Genomic DNA, 21694 nt, shown 5'->3' on the forward strand with positions numbered 1-21694 from the left:
TTTGGCCAATGTTGTTTCTGACCGTCTGTCTTGATGTATAAAGAGCCCCAGTACCCGGACTTCGATATTTTCAGGGATTGGACCTGTCTCAAGAGACAATGAAATTTTGGCTGTGCACTTTGGTGAGGGGCGTATGTGCACAAATTCAGACTTTTGGGTGGAGCATTGGAGGCCACAGCGGCGAGCATAACGGTCCACTATGGTCGCCGCCTCCTGCAGGTTAGCCTCAATGTCTGCAAGGGAACCGTGCGTGGCCCACAGGGTGATGTCATCAGCATACAGCGCATGCTGCACACCGGCGACAGCATCCAGCTGGGCCGGTAGGCGCATCATAGCCAAATTGAATAAGAGAGGAGAGAGCACCGCGCCCTGGGGTGTACCCCTGGTTCCTAAATGAAAAGGGCCATGTTCTTTATCCTGGATCCGAATGTAAGATTGTCTGTCGGTTAAAAATTGCCGAATGTATTGAAAGGCATTTCTGCCGCAGTTAGTTTGAGAGAGGTGGGTGAGAATGATCTCGTGGGTAACGTTGTCGAATGCACCCTTCAAATCCAAGGCGAGTACGACCTTGTCATTGTGAGGGCATTCCACGGGGTCGAGGACAGCCCGATTGAGTTGTAGCAGGACATCTTGTGCAGATCTGTGTGGGCGAAATCCGAACATGGTGTCTGCGAAAAGGTGTTTGGATTCCATGAACTCGGACAACCTGTCACGTACCATCGTCTCCATGAGTTTGCCCACACAGGAAGTCAGAGAGATGGGGCGGAGGTTGTCCGTGTTGATGGCCTTGCCAGCTTTAGGAATGAAGGTGACCAGAGCGGTCTTCCACTCGATGGGTAGTGGCACTTCCCCAAGCCAGATTGAGTTAATATAATTCAATAAAGACATGTATGCTGGGTCGTGGAGGTTGGCTAACAATTTGACTGTAATTTTGTCCCGACCCGGAGCGGTGCCGCGTTTCATTTTTGCCAGGGCCGCCTTCAGGTCGTGGAGCTGGAACGGTTGATCCAGCTCAACGTTCTCAGAACCTGCATAAGAGTACGCCGGCCCGCGGGAGTCCTGGGTGGTGCACAAGTACTGGTCCCGGAGCTTGTGCGCCAATTGATTTGTGTTGCCCTGAAAGCTGTGTATTGCTCTTTGGAGGTGTTTTTGAGTTTCCGTGCGTGTTTGCGTTGGGTCAATTAGGGCGCGAAAGAGTCGCCACGTGTTCCGGCTGGACATTTGCCGCGCGGCCGTATTACATTGGGGCCAACCAGTTGGAGTCGGCGAGTTGGGCCGCATACTCAGCCGCTCGTTGAGTGAGCTCGGCGATGCGAGCTTTAAGTTTCCGGTTGTGCTTTTGCCGGCGCCACCGACGGACGAGGCAATGCCGGGCCTCCCAGAGATGGAGCAGGTGGTTGTCCACATCCGAGACCGCCTCTGAGAGCTGAATTTGAGTTTCGGAGGAGCGAAGGCCAGAGACCTATTGTTGTGACCAAGACTGGTAGCCCTGCTCATGTATGGGTGTGACATTGTTATAATTCTGCCTGAACTTGGTCCAATCTGGGAGTCGGACTTGTGTTGTTGGTCGCGCGAAAGGAAGGGTCCTAATCGTAGTATTCAGGAGGCAGTGGTCGCTGCCGAGGGTTTCCTCGGTGTTGACCCAGTCTGCATATTGAATGTTGCGGGTGAAGGTCAAGTCCGGACATGTATCCCTAGTCACGGAGTTGCCTATACGAGTTGGGTGGACTGGGTCAGTGTGAAGAGTGAGGCCCAGCGTTGACGCAAGCTCCGCCAACTTGCGTCCCCGCTTCTCTTCACGGCAGTAACCCCACATCCGAGCGGGAGCGTTGAAATCGCCCACAGTCAGGAGGGGGTCTCGACCCGCAACTCTCAGTGCGCGGCTAAAGAGGTCCGCAAATGATACATTCGGCAATTTCGGATTGCAGTATACATTGAGTATGTGTAGCGGTGGGTCCTGTTTGCGGAGTGGGAGGAGGGTCACCATTACATAGGAGTATTCAAGTTGAATGTCTAAGTCGACCTGGTTGGCTGTATAATTTCTATGGACTAATAGACAAGACGAGGGGTCCTGCTGGAACGTCGTATAATTTGTTAGTACGGCGCCTTTCCCTGGCTCTTGGAGGGCAACTACGGCAGGCAAATGCTGAAAGGTTGAAAGGAGAAGTCGGAGGTCGGCCCGCTTGGAACGGGACCGGAGCCCCCGACAGTTCCATTGAGTAATCGTAATGCGGGAAGCCGATTTGGAAAGAGGGGAGCGCCTACACCGGTGGTGTCCCGCCATGCTCAGATTTAGAGGTGAGAGGTGGAAGTGAGGTTGCCCCCGAGCCAGATACCAGGGGCTGAAGCTCAGCAACTGGAAGGGGGCAGCTATCTTCGTCATCGTCAAGGTCATTTACTCGGCGGGACAATCTGGAGGGCCGACCAGATACGTCCTTAAGAGGACCGGTTCTTCGAGAAAGGCGGGTGTTAGTCGCGACGTGTTGAGCGATCATAGAGGGGATGGCCTCCATGACTCTAGCGATGAGGCGTTCCATCGCAGTTTCCAACAGGGTGTCAAATTTGGCATTAAGACGGGCTTCGAGTTCGGCAAGGGAAGGTTCCAGAGCCGGCGCCACCGCCGTCTCGCTCTCCATAGCGTCCGTGTCGGGGGTACTAGGGGGAGGGGGAGTTGTTTTAGCTTCTAAGGCTTCAATTTTGGCAAGTAGCATCTCGTTTTGTGCCCGGAGAGAAGCTACAAGGTTGTGGAGCTCAGCGTCAGCCGCCGAGCGAGGGGGAGGGGAGAGGGGTGGGAGGAGGAGGCAACCCTACCTGAACCGCTCACCTGTTTGCCATTTTTGACAGCGTTAGCCCAGGAACCGGCCGCGCCACTCTTGTCTTTGGAGCGGGCTTGCTTCTCCTGGCCGCCGTGTGGGGGCGGGGGTGGCACTTGACAGCCCTTGACGTCCTTCCCGCTGGTAGGCGTCTGTCGTTTTGAAGCGTCGCTGCCGACGCTACCAGGGTGATGTGGCTGCCTGCCCGTCACGCTGGATTTCCCGCCCTTAGGGGCGGCTGGCTTGGTATGCCGATATTTAGCACTGCAGCCCGCGAGTTCGTGGCATGGCCACCACCACAAACCGCACATTTTGGCATACACTGGTGAGGGGCCCGCACCCCCTCTTTTATGGGTGCCTGCTGTCCACACAGGCCACACTTGTCTTGTGTTGGGTTGGGACAAGAGTCCGCCCGATGGCCGACAGTTCCACACAAACTGCAGGCCGGAATAGTGCGCAAATATTGGTGCACTGTGACAATCTCAGAATTGTAGTGTACGTACCGAGGCCTCACCGTGCCGGCAAAAGTGAGCCGAGCCTTGTTTGAGGAGCCGAATTTTCGGATATCGAGTAAAGTGCCGCTCCTCCACTGCACGCAAGGTTGGAGAGACTCAGACGTCTCTTCGTTGGCCACCGTAATGACCCCATAGCAGACGTCCGCTTCGTGTTCTTTGAGATGGCCGGCGAGAGGCACATCTCCTTTGGTCGATTTGATAGAAAAGTCGCCTAGCAGACGGTCTGCGACGTGAGCGTTCCGGGTGCTGGCGAGGATCAAATTTTGTTCCTTGCTTAAAAGGAGGCTCAACTCGGCTGCCTGAGGCGCCCCGAGGAAAGCGCCGAACGCGGCACCGAGCTCGCCGTGTTGAAAGGCGTCCCGGATGGCGAACGATTTCCGGGGCTTGATCACGATGACAAAGTCGTCCTTTTGAAACTTTGGTAAAGGCTTGGGCCTCCACTTGGTAACTGGGTTGCGGCCCTTACGGCCGGAGTCCTTCGCCGCTTGCGAGGCGGGAGCTTGGCGGGTAGCATTTTCGGCGGTTGCCGAGGCGTCCGCCGCTATTTTGGCCTCTCGTCTGGAGCGACGCTCAAGTAGACGGAGGAGAGATTCATTGCGGATCGGGTCCGCGGGTGCCGATTTGGGTTCCGCAGTGACGGGAACGGTCGACCAAGACATGGCGTCCGGGTCATAACCGCGTTGAACGGGCGTTTCCGTCATCTTGCAGAAAGCAGGAGCTCCCTCGCAGCCGAACGCCGGCGCAGCCGTTAGGCTTATCGTCGGCACCGGAGGCGGGAAGCAAAACCCGCTTTAAAATTTGAAAAACTGGGCCCACCTGAATGAAATTGGTGTCCACGGATGCCGATCAGCTTGCCGAATCCAAAGTGAGCAAAATTGATGAGGTCCGACGACTTGAGTCGTGGCTCCTGTCAAAAAATGACGGAGCCGAAGCGCCACACGTCTGACAAACGCGATACGCTGCCGCGTTCCCCCCGAAGCGGCCAGGCGAGTGGATTCAGGTGAGGATGGTTCGTCGTCTAGTTTGGCATCTCGTGCCAGGGCCGCGGATCAACGACGGAATGAAACCAGGAGGAGGGAACGAGCTGCGCAGACAGAAGAATAACGTGCTCGGCGTGTCGAACAGAGAGTGCAGAGTAACCGTCTCATAAAGATGTAACCGTAGAGATAACCAAGCTAAACATTAAAATTAACCGTACCTCTCGCTACACACATTCAGACATAATTGAATTAAGCCACAGCCAATTTTTTCGGAGTGCTGTAAGTTTTGTGAGCTGTGGGCAGACGCATATCATATGGTATCGGCCTGTCAGAAAAATCCAGAAATAGAGAGAATAAATCAGCCAACGAGATAGGGCTGGGAGGCGACCCTGTCCCACTGCTTGGACGTGGAGTCCCAGAGGGCACTGTTCAGAGCGCGGGCAGCGGCTACCGCCAATGGTGTCCCGGAATAAGGACTACCACCCAGGCAAGGGAGCTGCCAAACCCTCCTCTCTCCCCTAAAACCCGTACCCCAGTGCATCCAATAAAGCTTTTACCACCACCATGCGTCTTCATCGCTACGTTGACACAGGTCACGTGACCTTGTAGCGCCGCCACAACTTGCCCACCGGATTGTGAACAATCTGCCTACCGTGGCAGGTACAGTTAACATAATGATTGGTCGCGAATGGTTGATCGGGAAGAGAAACCTGGGACGGACAGCTCCACTGTTGGCATGCAGCACCTGCCATTGCTGGACAGTGTCGCATCGCTTAACCACTGCACCACCGCGCCATGAGCGATATGAGGACCCACAGGGATCTGTGAATGTCATGTCGACAGTGACCAATTCCCCATATATGGGCATTAACTCATTAAAGTTATCGCGTCTTACCATTTAAGTGGAGCTGAAAGGGTAGGAAAAGTAATGTGCCATATCTGCCGAATCCCGGCGACCGCTGTACACACATCGTCTGTTAATGCCAAGAATATTCCTAGCGACGCTGAAAGACGGTTACAGAACTACCTATTGCGATCCAACCGGTCACGCAAAGCGACTATAGGCTCTTCCTGCCACACACGACAGCAAGGGCGTCGCTCTGCTCTGGACACAGCTCGGGGTATTTGCGGCAGAAGGCCAGAGGAGCATCCTTTGCGCCAGTCGGCGGTGACCGCATCAACATCCGCCTCGGGCACCGCGGTACCGTCTTGGAAACACGACTGTACAGATGTCTCGATCAATGTGCACATGCAAGGCTTTTAATAAATCAGTAACTCGATCGTTTATTTATGTGACAATTTTGCAGGCCTATATGGCCCAAGCAGGAGGGGCATACAACATAACAGTCACATACAGAGAAACGAAAATACAACACACAGCATCATTCGGTGATAACAAACAGCATTAAAAAATACAAAATGAGATAACTTAACCAAGGAAATGTTCTTCCAATGCGTTGCTAAAATTACTATTTTGAAAAAGGGATTCTGGGAGCAAGTTCCAATAGAAAATGGTTCGGGGGAAGAAGCCATACTTCAATGAATTTGTTCGTGCAAAGATAGGCTGCAGCGTTGTTCCTTAGTGTGTCGTGTTCGTCTGGTGGTAGAAGGTTGAACACAATTAAGTATTGGGATGTTTACCTCGCGTGAAGGAATCTTACGAAGGAACAAAATTTGGTTTATTTTGCGGCGGCCTGAAAGAAGTGGTCTATCATTTTCTGCCATTAGCATTTTCTGCCCATGTTTATTTCTTAACGTGGCCTAATCAGTCAACAGATGCTACCACGGAGGTAGGAATCCCATCGCACACCCTTGAAAGGGTAAGCGATCCTTTAATTACTGTCCCAGCGGGTTGCCCACCCACGGGTAGTTCTTGGGACAGCGGCGATCACAAATGCGCATGTAGCGATCGCCCCCTAAATGCGTGTGCTTATAAGAGCAGGTAGTCGGCTGGGGGCAGGTGTCCACAAAGCGACGGCGTCCTGGGCATACGCTTTGGTGGTACGCGTTCAGCGGCTTGGGGTTCTGCATGAAGCGGAGCACCTCGGTGGCGGTCACCAGGAAGACGTCATCCTTCTTCAACAGCCAGTCAATGAACTCCAGGTAGCCCTGCTTGCGGCCGGGGTGCTGCAGGTAGCCCTCTTCCAGAAACAACGGAAACGGGGCCCGATTTTTCAAGTAGAACTCCTCGAAGTTCGACCTGCGTGCGTGTACGGGTGAAGTACGGCAACTAAAACATGGAAGCACAAATGCGGAAAAACATGCACGTCAGAGCACGGCAAAGATCCCCAGGTGGTCGAAATTTTCAGAAGCCCTCCACTACGGCACCTCTTTCTCTCCTTCTTCATTCATTCCCACTGTCTTCCATTCCCTCAAAGCGTTGTTGAGGTGTCCACCTAAAAGCGAGAGAGTTACTGCGTCATTTCCCCTCAAAGACCACTAACCTGTAAACTGGTTTTTCTAAAGAGCTATACGCATCCCAGATTATGCATTGACGGCTAATGTGCTGCCACCCGCGGCAATCGTTTGTGTAATCTTCGCCAAAATCTGTCTGAATGGACCCCTTATCGAAATTATCATGTTGATGGGCAACTGTGCCGGGCGTTGCTCGGAAGATTTGGCCGCGGAATTTTATTTAGCATGTACGGAATGGTCCTCCCGTCTGGTGTGTCGTATTGTATTTAAACGCTGCGCCGTAAGAGCAAATAGCGTGTGATATGCTGTCTCACGTGAGCAACTGCACGAACGATTGATGAGCAATGCCTCGAAATTTAAGCAATATGGAGAAGAAGAGGGGAGACGGCGAGCAGGAACTGAGCTGCTGAATCCACTGAATTCCAAGCAACTGAAATAGCAACTGTCAGGCGACGAACTTAATGTCATGCCAAACGGATGACATTAGTGTGAGTTGACATCCTTGCTTGCGTCCTTGTTACATAAACAGTCTAAGGTATCCCTTTCGACTTTTTTTCCTCATACCCCAACGCATATGGAATAGTTTGGAGGGTGGAAAGTGTTGTTTGACAAGGCTAGGTGGCGAGGTATTGAAGGAGCCACCTAGCCATTTCATTCATTAATGGCTTGCAAAACGGGAGACAAGATCTGCTCTCAACAGTGCCATATCAGTAAGATGGGACAACAGTATTTCTCAGTCAAAAAAAAAAACCATAGCGACGACTCTATCATAGCAACGATTGCGCTATGATGGAACTCCCATGATGGAACACATTATGGTGGAACTCTCACCACCATGACCTACTTGAGGAACTCGAAGGTGTCGTTGGCCGTGGTGGGCTGCGGCAGGCAGGCGTCCGCCACGGCGCATGGCATCTGCTGCCGAAACAGGACATTCAGGGGCAGCTCCCAGAGTCCCTTGTAGGTGTCCTGGGGACAGGGGTTGATGTTGCAGCTACTCCGGAAGCCGAAGTCCATGGTGTACGGAAAGGTTGGCTCCTCGTGGCTACTCCTCTGGTGGACAAGCGTGCTGTCGTACCTGCCGGGAAACATCCGCACAAACACCATCAATTTTTTCTTTACTTGGAGTAACCACTGTCCAGTATATGAATGCTGCTCAGTGATATTCCATGACGTAACTAGAAAATTCTTTACTTAGATCGGTAAATCCCGTCCTTGGTCACTTTTTCCGTGCGGGACACTGCAAAATCCGCATGTCTGCCAGAACTGTTTTATAGAGGTTTGGCGTTAATCCTTGCTTTCTTCGGTGTCGATGAAAACCAGAATGCAGGAATCTGTCAAGGCTGTTTGAAATGTTTTCAAGCCAAAAAATACTGGTTCCCAATAATATTCTGTGAAAGCTGGCAAAAATTTCGTTTGAGCGCGAGAGGAGCGCTTGACTCCGTTGCATAAGAGCGGATCGCTACACCTGAGAAAGCTTGACGGTGCACCTGTTACAGCCGGCGTCGTAGCTTCGGCGGATGCGGTTGTTGCGACGCGCGTCTGTTCTTTTAGTCTTTCCTCTCACATCTTTATGCTCTCCCCTGTTCGCACGTGACAGCGATTGAGGCTCAGCTCGAGCCAGTGAGAAGGCCCGTGCACTTTTCTTTCCTTTCCAAAGCGGTCGAGAACCAAGTTCCAGCGGCATAAACTGGGAAGTGGAACTTAAGCGCCAAATTTTTCCGTGAGAACGACACAAATAAGATGATTGGCTATGTATTTCTAGCCATGAAGTCGTACATTTTTGAGCAAAATGTTGAATATTAGAAAGTTTTAAGTTACTTTTATAGAAATATTGAAGGTAATAGTTCATTCTTCGGATGTGTAGCAAAATCATTCTTTGAAACTTTTCCCATCGTTACCACGGAGCAGTTAAGGCTGCCATAGAAAGCCAATGAGGAATGCTTTTGAAGATCGCAAAAACATTAATAGCAAAACATGCAAGCCTGTGGACGGGCGATCAGCGTAATGTATGAAAATCTGGCAATATATGAAAATATTGCGTTCATAAACTGTTTCCCTTCAAAAACGCTTTTTTCCAGTATTTCTGGTTATGTTACCATTTAGGATTCCAGGAGATTTAGCTGCATACATACGTACAACGGTGTTTTATAAAAAAAAAATATTTATCTTCGCGTTCCCTCACAGCATTGGGCAGTGGCTCTTATGTTATTCACGTTGACTATTCCGTGGCTTGTGTGCCGCAATATAGTTTTCGTTCCTATGTGCCTTTCGCACTAGCTTGCTTGAGTCGTCGGTAGACCATGGTACAGTACGGTCCACTGTTAAAAGGAACATGTGATCGCGTGGCCTCCGCGCTTCGCGGAGCGCTGCCGCCGAGAATTTGTGGGAGTTGTGGGCACAAGACGCATGTGCAGTAAGTATGGCAGCTGGTCTTTCCGCGCATGCGCGTCATGCCGCCTGTTCTAGCCGCATCTAGGCAGCAGGGCTTCGTGAAGCGCGGAGGCTATGCGATCGCATGTTCCCTTTAACACTGGACCGTACTGTACATACAGGCTTGGTAAAAACTATGCAGGGCATATGGATTGCTTTTGAGATAGCCGTGTAATGGGTTACGTGTATCATTTCTGTGGAACTAAATCGTTGTTGGCTTGGCAGGACATTTGTCCTCACCTTTTAAGAGATTTTGGTTTTCGGAGGTGCCTTAAGTGCTTCGCTATAAGTCTCAAAAGCGAGCCATATTACCTGAGAACTTCACACGAAGTCTGTACTTGAATAAATTCGATATTTAGGCTAAAGCATCTCGTCCACTTTCTATGACGGCCGAAAAAAAAAAACATCTAACGTACAGCAGCATCATATATGTAAATAATTCCAGACAACATGCTTTTGCGTCTACGTGAACGACAATAGAGAAAAACCATCCCAACCGGAAGTGCTTCTTCAGCATCCGGAAGCCTTGGTCTCCACCGCTGTACAGGAAGGGTCCCCGAAAGCCCTTGACGTTAGAGGGGTGAATCTTGGCGAAGGTGTGCAGCATGATCTTCTGGTCCACCACTTCCCGTTCCCACTCGGTACTGTTGATGGTCTGCCAGTACTGAGGGTCGGCTCGAAGGCTGTGCGGAGGGAAGACAAAGGAAATGTGGTGTCAGTGAGAGGGGAATGTTGCAGTCGGCGCGAAAGAACAGTCATCGCTTGGTGCCGCAGGGTGTTAGTACGAGACAGAATTAGACGATGACTCTTCGACCCAGTCGAGGTCGTACATTAAGCATACAAGTGAAGGGAAAAGATGTGCTCGTTAGGACATACATGACGGAAGACAAGAGCCACCGAAACCAAGGAAGATAGGGGATGAGTTTTTTTTTTTTTTAGCTAGCATTATTTGATCTATTGGACATTAATAAAAGCACAAGAAAAACAACCACATGCCACCGGTGGGATCCGAATCCAGGACCTCCGAATTTCGCGATTCTGGTTTCGGTGGCTGTTGGCTTCCGTCATGGAGGCTGTGCCATTTTATTTATGGCATAGGACCGCCGGATATCAGTCACATTGTGAAGCAAGTAAAGACTACAGTTTTCGTTCATGGCATACTGCACTTAAGGCGACATCGTTGACCCTAAGAAAGTCTCTAAAAAATCTATCTCTCTAATATGAACACTAGGGCGCCCAGTCCGATTATTCACTCTGATATTCGGTGGACGGCAACATTGGTGGGCGCCTTTTGAAAGGTCGCCTCTAAAAATCCCAGCGGAGTATTTCAGCTGCGCCACAGTCGTTGCACGTGTCAGCCATGTGACAGGCGGACGCCTGCATCTGTGCCTGCTCGAGCATCCGTTCGCACAGATCAGCGAAATGCTAAGCACTGGGCGGGTTGCCGCGAATACTGCGGCACTCCTAGCTGCGGCCACGCTAACAGGACGAAGGGAGGCTGTGTACTATATCGAGGTGACCTCCTCCAGCATACAGTCAATAATCGTGAGCGTTGAGCGAAAGCGGGGGGCTCACTCTCATGCACGTTGACTTCACTACTTCGCTCCCCGCAGTGGCAGCCGTTAACGGGAAGCTGAACCGTTTTTTTTTTTTTAGAATCGGATGGGATTCAGGGCTTCGATTTTAAGAACCGAGTAAGTAAAGAGTTCAAAGTTTTTAACAGCGTTAGCTCTTAGTACTCAGGTTCGAACATTTGTTGTCCTGTTCCATGCTAGATTGAAGATGGCGGCCGATTATGTGTCCTCAAGTTAGGCGGGCATGCAAAATGTGTGACGTCATGCGTGACGTCACGTGATTTAATCGATACTTTTCAAGCCGCTGCCATGAAACAACTTGCGCACAGCAATTCCGCAATGCTCTAATAATCTGGATGCTTGGAAGTAAAATCCTCTCATTAATATTTCAATGCTTTATGAAGCAATGAATTATTGATTTCTTTCCCATTTCATGCAAGCATTCTTGATACAGCACTATGGCGCCGCAGAAGGTGAGTACAAACTCCTCTTCAAGCTTTATCCCCATGTCTTGCGGGTTCTACCAGTTAACTTCATCGGCGCTCCGTGCAGATGACGTCACATGAGTAACCTCTACAGAGTGTGGGGCAGTGTGCATACACTCGAAGCAGCCCACCTGATTGTGTGCAGGGCGATCTCGTTGCCCCAAGAGTGGAGTTCGTTGACGGCCGCGTAGTCCAGGTATTCGTGGGACACGAAGAAAGTGGCCGCGATGGCACAGCCGGTGCCCCTGTTCTTCCTTTGGGCACTACCAAGCAGCTCCCGGTAGAATTTCATGTTGACCACGTTGACCGCACCGCTGAACGTGAGCATCACGAACTGAGGCATCTGGTATGTGCGCAGGCCAGACGGCGGGAGGTCAGTCGCGCATGTGCAGCGGCGAGGCTTGCACACGGTGTCGTTGCAGCCGGCATCCAAGTTCAGAGCTGCAAGACAGAACATGCGGAATAAATATGTGGACTTGCGCAGTGGCACTGTACGAGAAACCGACCTGGTGATTCTTAGCTCATACCCCATGCTTCGCTTTGGCGTTCGGTTCCTGAACCCAAGGTCGCGGGTTCGATCCCGGCTGTGACGGCTCTATTAAAAGCCTTCAATGGCTCATACTTGCGGCCATGACTCTCCGTCCGTTGCACATTTGTGATTTTTTGGCGTTTACAACAGATGGCGCCACCAATCCACTTGCTACGCCGGCTTCCTGCCAACGCCCATGCAGCATAAGGACGCTGGAGAGCGTTGCGGGAAAGGCTTTCGCCTCACCGCATTTTAGGTAACCGAAGTGCCCCCTCGAAATTTTTCGATGGAGAAGAAACGCAAAAGGCAGGCGTCTGCTGTACGACGTCAGCGCACGTTAACGTATCCAATATGGTCTAAATTAAAGCGGACCCCTCCACTACAGCGTCCTTTATAGCTTATGTGTCACCTCGGGACGTTTAGCCCCACGATTCACAATTCTTGGGAAGCTCCTGCTAACCATATTCAGTTACAGCTGCGGTTCTGGGCTTAGTATGATGCGTTTGTTGTGGACAACACTGCAGAGAATTCAAGCTTGAGGAAGCGACGAGCGCCCGCTCATGAGTCATAAGCATTAGGGGCATTTTAAATTTGTCTGCTAATGCTCTTGCTCAAGCTGAATAGCATATGTAGAGACGTGATGTAGAGGTCAAGGAAGTGCAGACCGAAAGAGTGAATTTGTCCTAGAGGTGTCTGTCAGACACCTCTAGCATACCGTGTACAGTGTTACCGTTGCCAGTACCTGAGTACCGGGAGCCCAAGCGCAGACAATGTGCGTGCGCAAATCGCCTTGTCAGCGCCAGATGGCGCCACGTACCCATCGGAACCAATCAGCGTGTGCTCACCGGTGGTGGGCGGGCTCCCGGTACTCCGGTAACGGTAACACGGTACGCGGTATGCTAAAGGCCTCTATTGTCTCACTGTTCGCTCAGAAAGAAACTATTGATCAAAAAATTCAGGGCGGCACTTTGTTGGCCTAAAGTGCGGTGAGGTGAAAGCGTTTTGCGCGGTGTTGCTTCTTGTGTCACTGATGTGCGGTTAAGAGGTTAATTAAGTACACAATTGTTTGTGAATCTTAAATGCTGGAGGCACTGAAGGGCGTTTGGGAGGCATCCGTCTGATTCGACGCCTTTCTGCAAACACTCTCCAGCGTCCTAGACAAGGAGAACTACACAGGCGTTGGCAGGAAGTTGCGTAGCCATTACCACGGTCGGCTGTGGAACAGAAGGATGGTGGTTCGATTACCATCGTGCACAAAGATTTTTTTTTCTGGTCTGACTAGAAAAGCATGACACCTCTGCTGACAACCTTCTGTCGACAACGATAAGGCATTAGAGGCTTTCGCCTTAAAAAGAAAAAGTGCTTAACATCAATACTGGGTAGAATGCTCACAATGTGTTCCCATTCATTTTGCCTCCACCTGCACACATAAAGTATTAGTTGTGAGTGGGCGCTCGCTGTGACTGATTGCTGGCTCTTTCTGTTGCGCTTTTCGCTCATACCAGCTTTCTTAGCTGTCTCCAGTTTCAATTTGCTGCTTCTTACGCGTGGCGTGGCACCAAATGGTTCCACTTTCCAGACGTTTTCAAATTCCACAGTGGTCAAAAGTCACACAATCGTAGGACTGAAAGGCAGAGGACACAGCAGCAATGAAGACACGTGTTATGAGCGCCAGAAAATGAAAGGAAAATAGGAGACCAAGAAAGTGAACCAGAACTGATAGAAGTGCTATGATACGTGGGCAACTTTGTTTCAACGCCAGATTCACAGCCTGTGGAGTTTCATAACCAAATTATGAGGTTTGAAGATTTTAGACCCCGGTTGTACTAATAGGCCGTGGAGCTGGGCCCAGGAGAAGATAATTTTTTTTTTCCCGTCAGAGTGTCTAATGCAAGCACTGCAGCAAAAAAAATTTAGGTTTCTTCGTTAGCCTGCCTGCCTTTTAATTTCATAGCGGAGACACCGTCTGGTGTTTGCAAATCGACAACCTGAATGCTGTCTTAGTAATAATAATATAGCCAGATCCACGGTCGAGGGACTCGGGACATTCTGTTGGCGAGGCAGCGGGTTGATGTTCCGATCGAAGTTGTCAGTGCTTTTCAAATGCGTGTGGAAAGCATCAACTTGGTTGCCATTCGGTCTGAATCCGCTAGCCAGTGGGAAGAAGGCTTTCTAACCTTGCCTCCTAGCGGTCGGGCTTATATATTCTTTAGCGCCTATATGCGTTTATACGGTAGTTGAGAGCTCACGGGAAAACTGCACTTGGCAGCAGGATAAGTCCCAGTCCCATTATCTTGGTGGCTAACCACGGCTCTCGTCTTACAGTTAGTTGCATAAGCTAGTTGTGCCAGCGATTAGACTATTGGGCCGCGCCCTGGAGCTAGTCGTTATTGAGGAGTTTGTGTTTATCGTGATACTATGCCTGCAACAGCTATTGAGCTTCCAGTAGCGGTTCCGGAAAGTGTTTTTACGAAGATAGCTACACGGATGTTAACACAAGCGGATATTTGGAGGACGTTGGAAGAACTAAGCCAACAGGACCCGGCCCACCTCCTCTTCCTACCCTCAACCCAACTCGCCTCTGGACGAACCCCAGTCCTCGGTTTGTATTTATAATGAAACAATTTATGAAATTTCCGAGCTCTGTGCCACTTGGTAAGCTTGTTATTGGAGTTGCTCGCAGGACTCGATAAAAGCGCGTCGTGGCCTTCAAAGAAGAAAAAAAAACAGCACCGACGCGACAGCGGCGAACATAACTCGCTGCATGCTGCTCTGTTAAGGATCTTGAAGCTCTCCTCCGAGTGCATGATGAATGACTCTGGTTCATACAATCACAAGCGACCCTTACAGTGTCTGGAGCCCGAACACGAATAATTACTCTATGATTTGCTGCAAGACCGACTAACATAAAAACTACGCATGTTTTCTCAGCTTTTTTTTTTTTTTTTTTTTTTCATTCATTTATTTATTGGTCTTTGTTGCATTAAAAATGTACGCAAACACTGCCCGGACCCATAGCCAACGGCTAGTAACGGGTCCAATGGAAAAAAAGGTATACAAACATGCAGGCAACAATGTACCAAAATAAAGACAGTAAGTTAGTATAAAGAATGCTATACATCACTCTCAACACTTGTAAGAGCATCAACAAAAGAAATACATATATTACAGATTATATAAACTAAAAACTTAGATGAAACAAAACGCGTAGAACTTATACAAAAATTAAGGCATCACAAAAAGCAAAGGGAAAATAGCTGTTAAGTATTTACAAAGCATCACAAGGGTACAACACACAAGAACAGGATAAAATGATTTCAGTGCACACTTTTTAATCACAAACATCCTTAGAATAGACGCAAATGTACAAATCTGTAAATAAATCAAGGTATCAGGATTCGGCTACATGCAAATAATATCTGGCAAATATCTAAGACGACTATTAAAAAATGAAAGTATGAACTCAAAGTGTGTCATTCTTTTTAAGGTAATAATTTTTTATTCTAATGGAGAAGTTGTAGGCAGTCTTTAGGTCATGTGGTAGATTATTCCAAACTTTTACGCCCGTAAACTCTAGGAGACGCTCTCCATATACATTTCTTTTCACTGGCAAGTTAAAATTGCCGTACGTGCGGCTCCGTGTTGGAAGTGGCGGGATGTTAAATATTGATATGTCAAACGGGAGGTTGTTTGTTATTATTTTATGGACACATTCGGCAGTTCTTTTCTCACGAAGTAAATTGAGGGGTAATACGCGTAGTTTAGTAAATAGTGCCTTACTGCGTACAGTGTAACTAGAAAATGAAATTATTCTAAGTGCTCGCTTCTGTAACTTTTTAATAGGCTCTAGGTATGTGCTATACGTCCAGCCCCACGACTCGATGCAATATGAAAGGTGAGTATGTATTAATGTGAAGTATAGGACACGGAGGATATTGATATCAAAGTATTCGCGCGTCTGGAGAAGAGCATAACAACCGGAAGCCATCTTAGTGCAAGTCGCCTCAATATGATGTTGCCAGTGTAAATGTTTATCCAGTGTGACTCCAAGATATGTAAAACTATTTGTTGACTCAAGCTGGGACTGGTGAATAGTTAATGTAATATCAGTTGAAAGAATTGATTTTTTCTTTGAGTGGAACAGTATGTATTTAGTTTTCTTAGCATTGATTGTTAATTTGTTTGTGAGAAACCAGTCAGAGATTTTTTCCAGTTCTATATTTGCTATGCTTTCAAGTTCGACCGTATGATGAGCAGTAACTACAATGGCAGTGTCATCAGCATACATGATGGCTTTGGATGAAGCTAATACCTTGGGCAGATCATTTACGTACAGTAAAAAGAGCAGCGGACCAAGAGTAGACCCCTGGGGAACCCCGCATTTGGTTGCGTCGGTTCAACCGACGCAACCAAATGAACGAGAAGTTAAGGTTGCGATTGTGGCTCGTTCGCATAACCACAGAGGAACTAGAAGCGCGCTTGGGCTCGCGACCCGTGTGCGGCTCGGGCTCAACATGTTTGCGGGTCAGTCGCCGAAGCAGGCTCGGCAAACAGAATAGACACGATGTTACTCGCCGTCTCCGAGATATACCACCACTTGAAGAGTCCTGGCCCACAATGGGAGGTGCTGACAACTTTGAGGAACACTGTATTCAGTTTTTATTTTCGCCGCTCTGGTGGCTTAGTGATTATTGTGCTCGGCTGATGACCCGAAGGACGTGGGTTCGATCCCAGCCGCGGCGGTCGCATTTCGGTGGAGGCGAAATGATAGCAGAACGGTGGGGCTAAGAATTAACATGCAGAAAACCAAAGTAATGTTCAACAGCCTAGCAAGGGAACAGCAGTTCGCAATTGGTAGCGAGATGCTGGAAGTAGTAGGAGAATATGTCTACTTATGGCAGGTAGTGACCGCTGATCCTGATCATGAGAGGGAAATAACTAGAAGAATAAGGATGGGGTGGAGCGCATATGGCAGGTTCTCTCAGGTCATGAATGGTAGCTTACCAATATCTCTCAAGAGAAAAGTATACAACAGCAGCATCTTGCCGGTACTCACCTATGGGGCAGAAACGTGGAGGCTAACAAAGAGGGTTCAGCTTAAGTTAAGAACAACGCAGCGAGCTATGGAAAGGAAAATGATAGGTGTAACGTTAAGAGATCGGAAGAGGGCGGAGTGGGTGAGGGAACAAACGCGGGTTAATAACATCTTAGTTGAAATCAAGAGGAAAAAATGAGCTTGGGCAGGGCATGTAATGCGAAGGCAAGATAACCGCTGGTCCTTAAGGGTAACGGAGTGGATTCCAAGAGAAAGCAAACGTAGCAGGGGACGGCAGAAAGTTATGTGGGCGGATGGGATTAAGAAGTTTGCGGGGATACAGTGGCGGCAACTGACAAAGGACAGGGTTATTTGGAGAGACATTGGAGAAGCCTTTGCCCTGCAGTGGGTGTAGTCAGGCTGATGATGATGATGATGATGATGAAATGATAGAGGCCCATGTACTGTGAGGTGTCAGCGCGCGATAAAGAACCCCGGGTGGTCGAAATTTCCGGAGCCCTCCACCGCGGCGTCCCTCATAGCCTGAGTTGCTGTGGGCAGTTAAACCCCATAAACCATAAACCAACCTATTCCTAGTAAAACTGAACTGGTGGGCTGTTTGGGGCTTTTGACGTTCATTATTGTTGTTTGCTGTTTAGGCTTCATTTTTCCTTACAGAAAGGAAGACAAGTTTCGGCTCACTGTTAATACTATTCTTTCATCTGACAGAAGGAAGCTCAATTTGAACTGAGTATTCTGGCACATTTCAAGAAAAGACACTTGTCATCCTTTCTCCTGAAGTAAATGGCAACCAAATAAAACGCCTTGGTTTTTCCTTTATATGTATTTTCTTCTGTCTTTCTACTTCCTTGCGCTAAAGTGTTAGATTAGGATTGTGATTGGGATAGATTGAGAGCCTACTTAGCCTCTTGTGAAAGGAAAATCACATAAGCTTCCTCGCCACACATAAAAAGCGGCAAAGAATGCCAGGCAAGCTGTCCCTCGTGAAAAAAAGCTAAAGAAAAGTTCCTGGAGTCCCTAAAGAAGTCCCTAAAGAAAAGTCCCTAAATAAAGGACAGCGCCAAACTAGCCAAGGGGTGCCTTTTTGTTCGGCTTGAAAAAATGGGACGGAACGGATTCTCCAAAATTCTTTCCATACTCCATGAGTAGGACGTACTACGACACCAAAGAAAGACGCTATAAACACTGGAGAAAGTTTGTTGCTTCTGTTATTGTAAAGCTGCAAAGTTCTTTATCATATATCATTGCGAAGAGGGGACAGTGACAGTTGTCATAGAGGGTCCACCGACTTGGATTACTGCAACACACGCGTAACAAGTCTGGCATCATTGTGCACAATCAATAACCAACAAGAGCGCGCGCGCTTCTCACTGGTTAGATGTTGATCACGTGATCCCGGGTAAGTGATGTCGTTTAGTTTTCGGTTGGCACGAAATGCATGCTGCTTCGATGACAGCACCACCGTAAATACCGGGTAAAGCTTACCGGTATTACCGCCGTAATACCGAGTTAATGCGATTTAAGAAATGCATATCATATTGTTCCGGACACTTTCCAATATAGGCGTGCCCGAATGCCATCGCGTTTTGAGCGTCAATATTTCCTAGAGCAGCAGCTGACTGGAACGACCATCCATCAAATCGCAGCAGTCACCGGTAAATCTGCACTCCGCAAAAGTGTCACCATTAATCTTGCACGAATATCTTGCTCTTCACTCTCAGTTATCATCCCCTTTATGTAATACACGGGTTGTTAAAACAACAAAATGAAATAAAACAGCGTAATGGTGGAACTTTACCTGGCGTAGTAGCTTTTTGAGCGTCTGAAGCGAGCCATGCGAACGCTGCAAGCAGGACGCAGTAGAAAAGGAACGCTTTTCGACGGACGAGACCCATGCTGTTCGCTCGAAGATAAAATTTCGAGGCGACAATGTCTGAGTACTTCTCCGTCCCCGAGCAAGCTCGGCTCTACCGCCACGAATGCAGGAGAGCTGAAATAAATACCGGCAGATCTTTCGCAATCGACTAGAACCGTTCACAATGTCCTTATCGAAAACACTGCGTTCGTCCATTGATCAGCTCCCAGACTGCATTTGTTGAGACAAAAATAATGCTATTTATGATATGTCGAAAATCCGATGCATCATTGTTTTATTCTGTCGGGTGCAGACATATAAGCTTGCATGCGAGCAGGCAACCGCTATCTTGAACCGCTCTTGTATTCTAATCAGGATGCAAACCAGGAACTAAGCAGCAAATACCTCTCAAAGGAGGCTGCCCAGCCAGTGGCCTCGACCTACTCTCATAACGTCGAGGTCAAGCACCTGCTTTGGAAGCACAACCGGCCAATCATTTAATAGTATTGCCCGCATGTTGAACAAATTACTGTAGAGCGGCCTGCGACGAAGCGAGGCGGCGAAACGGGCGGGAACACGCACGTGCGCGAAGAGCGCATGCATGCTGTCTTCAGCATGTTTCTCAGCACCCCCCTTTTGTCACAGATTACTGGACGCCGTCTTTTTTTTTTTATGACCCCGGAATTTGCTGGGTGTACTATCAGCAACGAATTAAATGCGAACTAAGCAACTAGAACACGAAGAGCCAAATCAGGAGATGCTAGCCGAGGAAATATCAATACTAGCGCAGGTTCAAATCCTTCGAAGGCGTGAAGAGTGGTATTTAGAAGTTTTTACAACATCTCTTATGTTTCCTTTTCCAAAAACTAATATGTGCTCTAGCTTTTTTTGTTGGCACTTCAGTTCTGTTATTCGCCTTTCATTTGTCGCTGATAGCACCTTGCCATAGTTCGATGCCATTGGTTCGATTGCTTCCACTGAGGCTCATTTTTGCCGCCTTGTTCTTGAATGGCATTGTAAACAGTAAGCTTTAAATTGTGGTGTTTAACGTCTCAAAGTGACACATGGGCTATGAGGAATGCCGTAGTGGAGGGCTCCGGGTTAATGGAGACTACATGGCGTTCTCTAACGTGAGCTGACATCGCACATCATACAAGCGTCTGTACCAGTGGCGGTCCCAGAGATTGGTTTTAAATGAAGGGGGGGGGGGGGGGGGAGTAGAGTCCTCAGTCTAAAAGCGATACCTACCCCATAGGTAGGAAGCTTCCCACCCCCGCCGCCCTGGGCCCATCGCACCTCACCACCCATCTACACCCACCATCAGCATCCGGGAGTCAGACCAGCGCACCAGTCGAGTAGCTGCGACGACCAGCACGGAGAGGCCATGCTTCTTCCTCCGCTTCGTTCAGCGGCCTCTCGTTTGCCTCTGCCAGCTCGGATGAGCTGCCAGGATGCGTCGCCAGACGGCGTCACAGGCGAAAAAACAGCAGGGGTACCAAGCAACGGCAGTCTGTCGGCGTTTCCACGGCTTTCTGAACGTATACGGTGCACGCATCGTGTCTTTGTCGGATCCTTCCCAGAACGTGCGCAAATATTGTTAAAACTCTGGAACCACGTGTCTCCTAGGACTCGTTTAAATGTACCATGCTCCTTACCAAGCATGGCATTTATGCGTCACTTCTCATCTCAGTGTTGGGGTCTAACTGTTCTGAGTTCCATGAGGAGAACGTCTGGTCTGCCAGGTGCACTTTTAGGCCATTTTTTTGGCCCGATAAGGACGAATTACAATCACAGATGCAGGCCGCAAATTAGTGATCAGTGATATACCAGAACGTGCGGGGCTTTCGCACTAAATAAGAAGAATATATTGATGATATAAAAGACTCTAATATCGACGTTGTCAGCCTTACTCAAGCATGGATTAACTACGATTTCAAGTTCGGCAAATAATTTCCCCCCAGTCAAGCTGTTTCTCGCAAGGACAGAAACTTTATTGTTCTTATCGTGAAGTTCGGAGACGGTGCCTTGATTGCTCTTGACAAGTGTCTGCGCGACAAGACTCAGTGAACTCTACGAGTTCAATGCGATTATTAGATTTATGTACAATGTTTCGATGGACGTACTCTACTGATTGGGTTTGTTATTTTTTCCGTGCATTTATTTTCTTTGCACTGATATAAAGAAAAAAGGCTATCATAGACGTTACGAAGTGCCGTGCATTTTTGTTAGGTTACTTCATTGTTCCTGGTATTAGGTAGTGTTCAGTGAATTCTGTTTCAATGTTCGATGACTTTTAACTCCAAAGCTGATGCTCGAAGATGTTTAGTGACTTTTCTCTCAACTGATCAGGTGAACAAATTTGCTTATTTAGGTGGAAATGTTTTATACCTGTTCGCCCCAAACTTTCACATTGGTCGGAATGAAATGTGCACCATCCTCCAGTGCACCAAGCTGTCTGGCACTTGCCGTTCTGTCTGTATTTTCACTTGTTTAGCGCATAAAGTTCCGAATCCGCAAAATATAATATCTTTTCGCAACGCAAAGCAGCCGCTGCGGCGGCTCAGTGGTTATTGATCTCGGCTGCTGACCAGAAAGACGCGGGTTCGATCTGGCCGCTGCGGTTGAATTTCGATGGAGGCGATATTATAGAGGCCTGTGTACTGTGCGATGTCAGTGCACGTTAAAGAAACCCAGGTGGTCGAAGCCGAAATTAAGCATAGTGGCTTCATGTCTGACATTCATCGTCACTGAGGCTGTGAATAGAGACAGTCCCATACCTCTCAGAAAAAAAAAATCTACAAGTACGCTTTCTGGTTCTCAGAGCAGCTTATATAGAGCTGCTTTGTGTGATACATAAGTAAAACTGGCAGTTGAAAAAAGAGGCTATTGAGGGCTGCTGCCACTGAGAGCGCTTGTAAAGGCTGTTTTTCAGCGCGATGAAGACAGACACGATAAGTAAGTTGAAGCACACAACGACCCGAGGTTCTTTTGGCATTAAGGGCCTAGTAGGAGTGTGCTACAAGTGGAAACAGCTGGGGT

At 48.7% G+C, this 21694-nt stretch overlaps 1 protein-coding gene across 1 annotated transcript; it reads right to left on the minus strand.

Moving 5' to 3' along the window:
- Positions 1-6144: 6144 nt before the first annotated feature.
- Positions 6145-18695, minus strand: LOC149336067 (chitin deacetylase 8-like). Its single transcript, XM_089554072.1, has 5 exons — positions 18599-18695; positions 11347-11656; positions 9654-9839; positions 7568-7801; positions 6145-6508 (listed from the first exon to the last, which is right to left on the minus strand). Exons 1-5 carry the CDS (start codon positions 18693-18695, stop codon positions 6145-6147), a joined length of 1191 nt encoding a protein of 396 aa, XP_089410198.1.
- Positions 18696-21694: the final 2999 nt, after the last annotated feature.

The sequence above is a fragment of the Amblyomma mixtum genome, chromosome 7 (assembly GCF_055824585.1).
Source record: "Amblyomma mixtum isolate Tamu chromosome 7, ASM5582458v1, whole genome shotgun sequence".
In the NCBI taxonomy this organism is placed as follows: Eukaryota; Metazoa; Arthropoda; class Arachnida; order Ixodida; family Ixodidae; genus Amblyomma; species Amblyomma mixtum.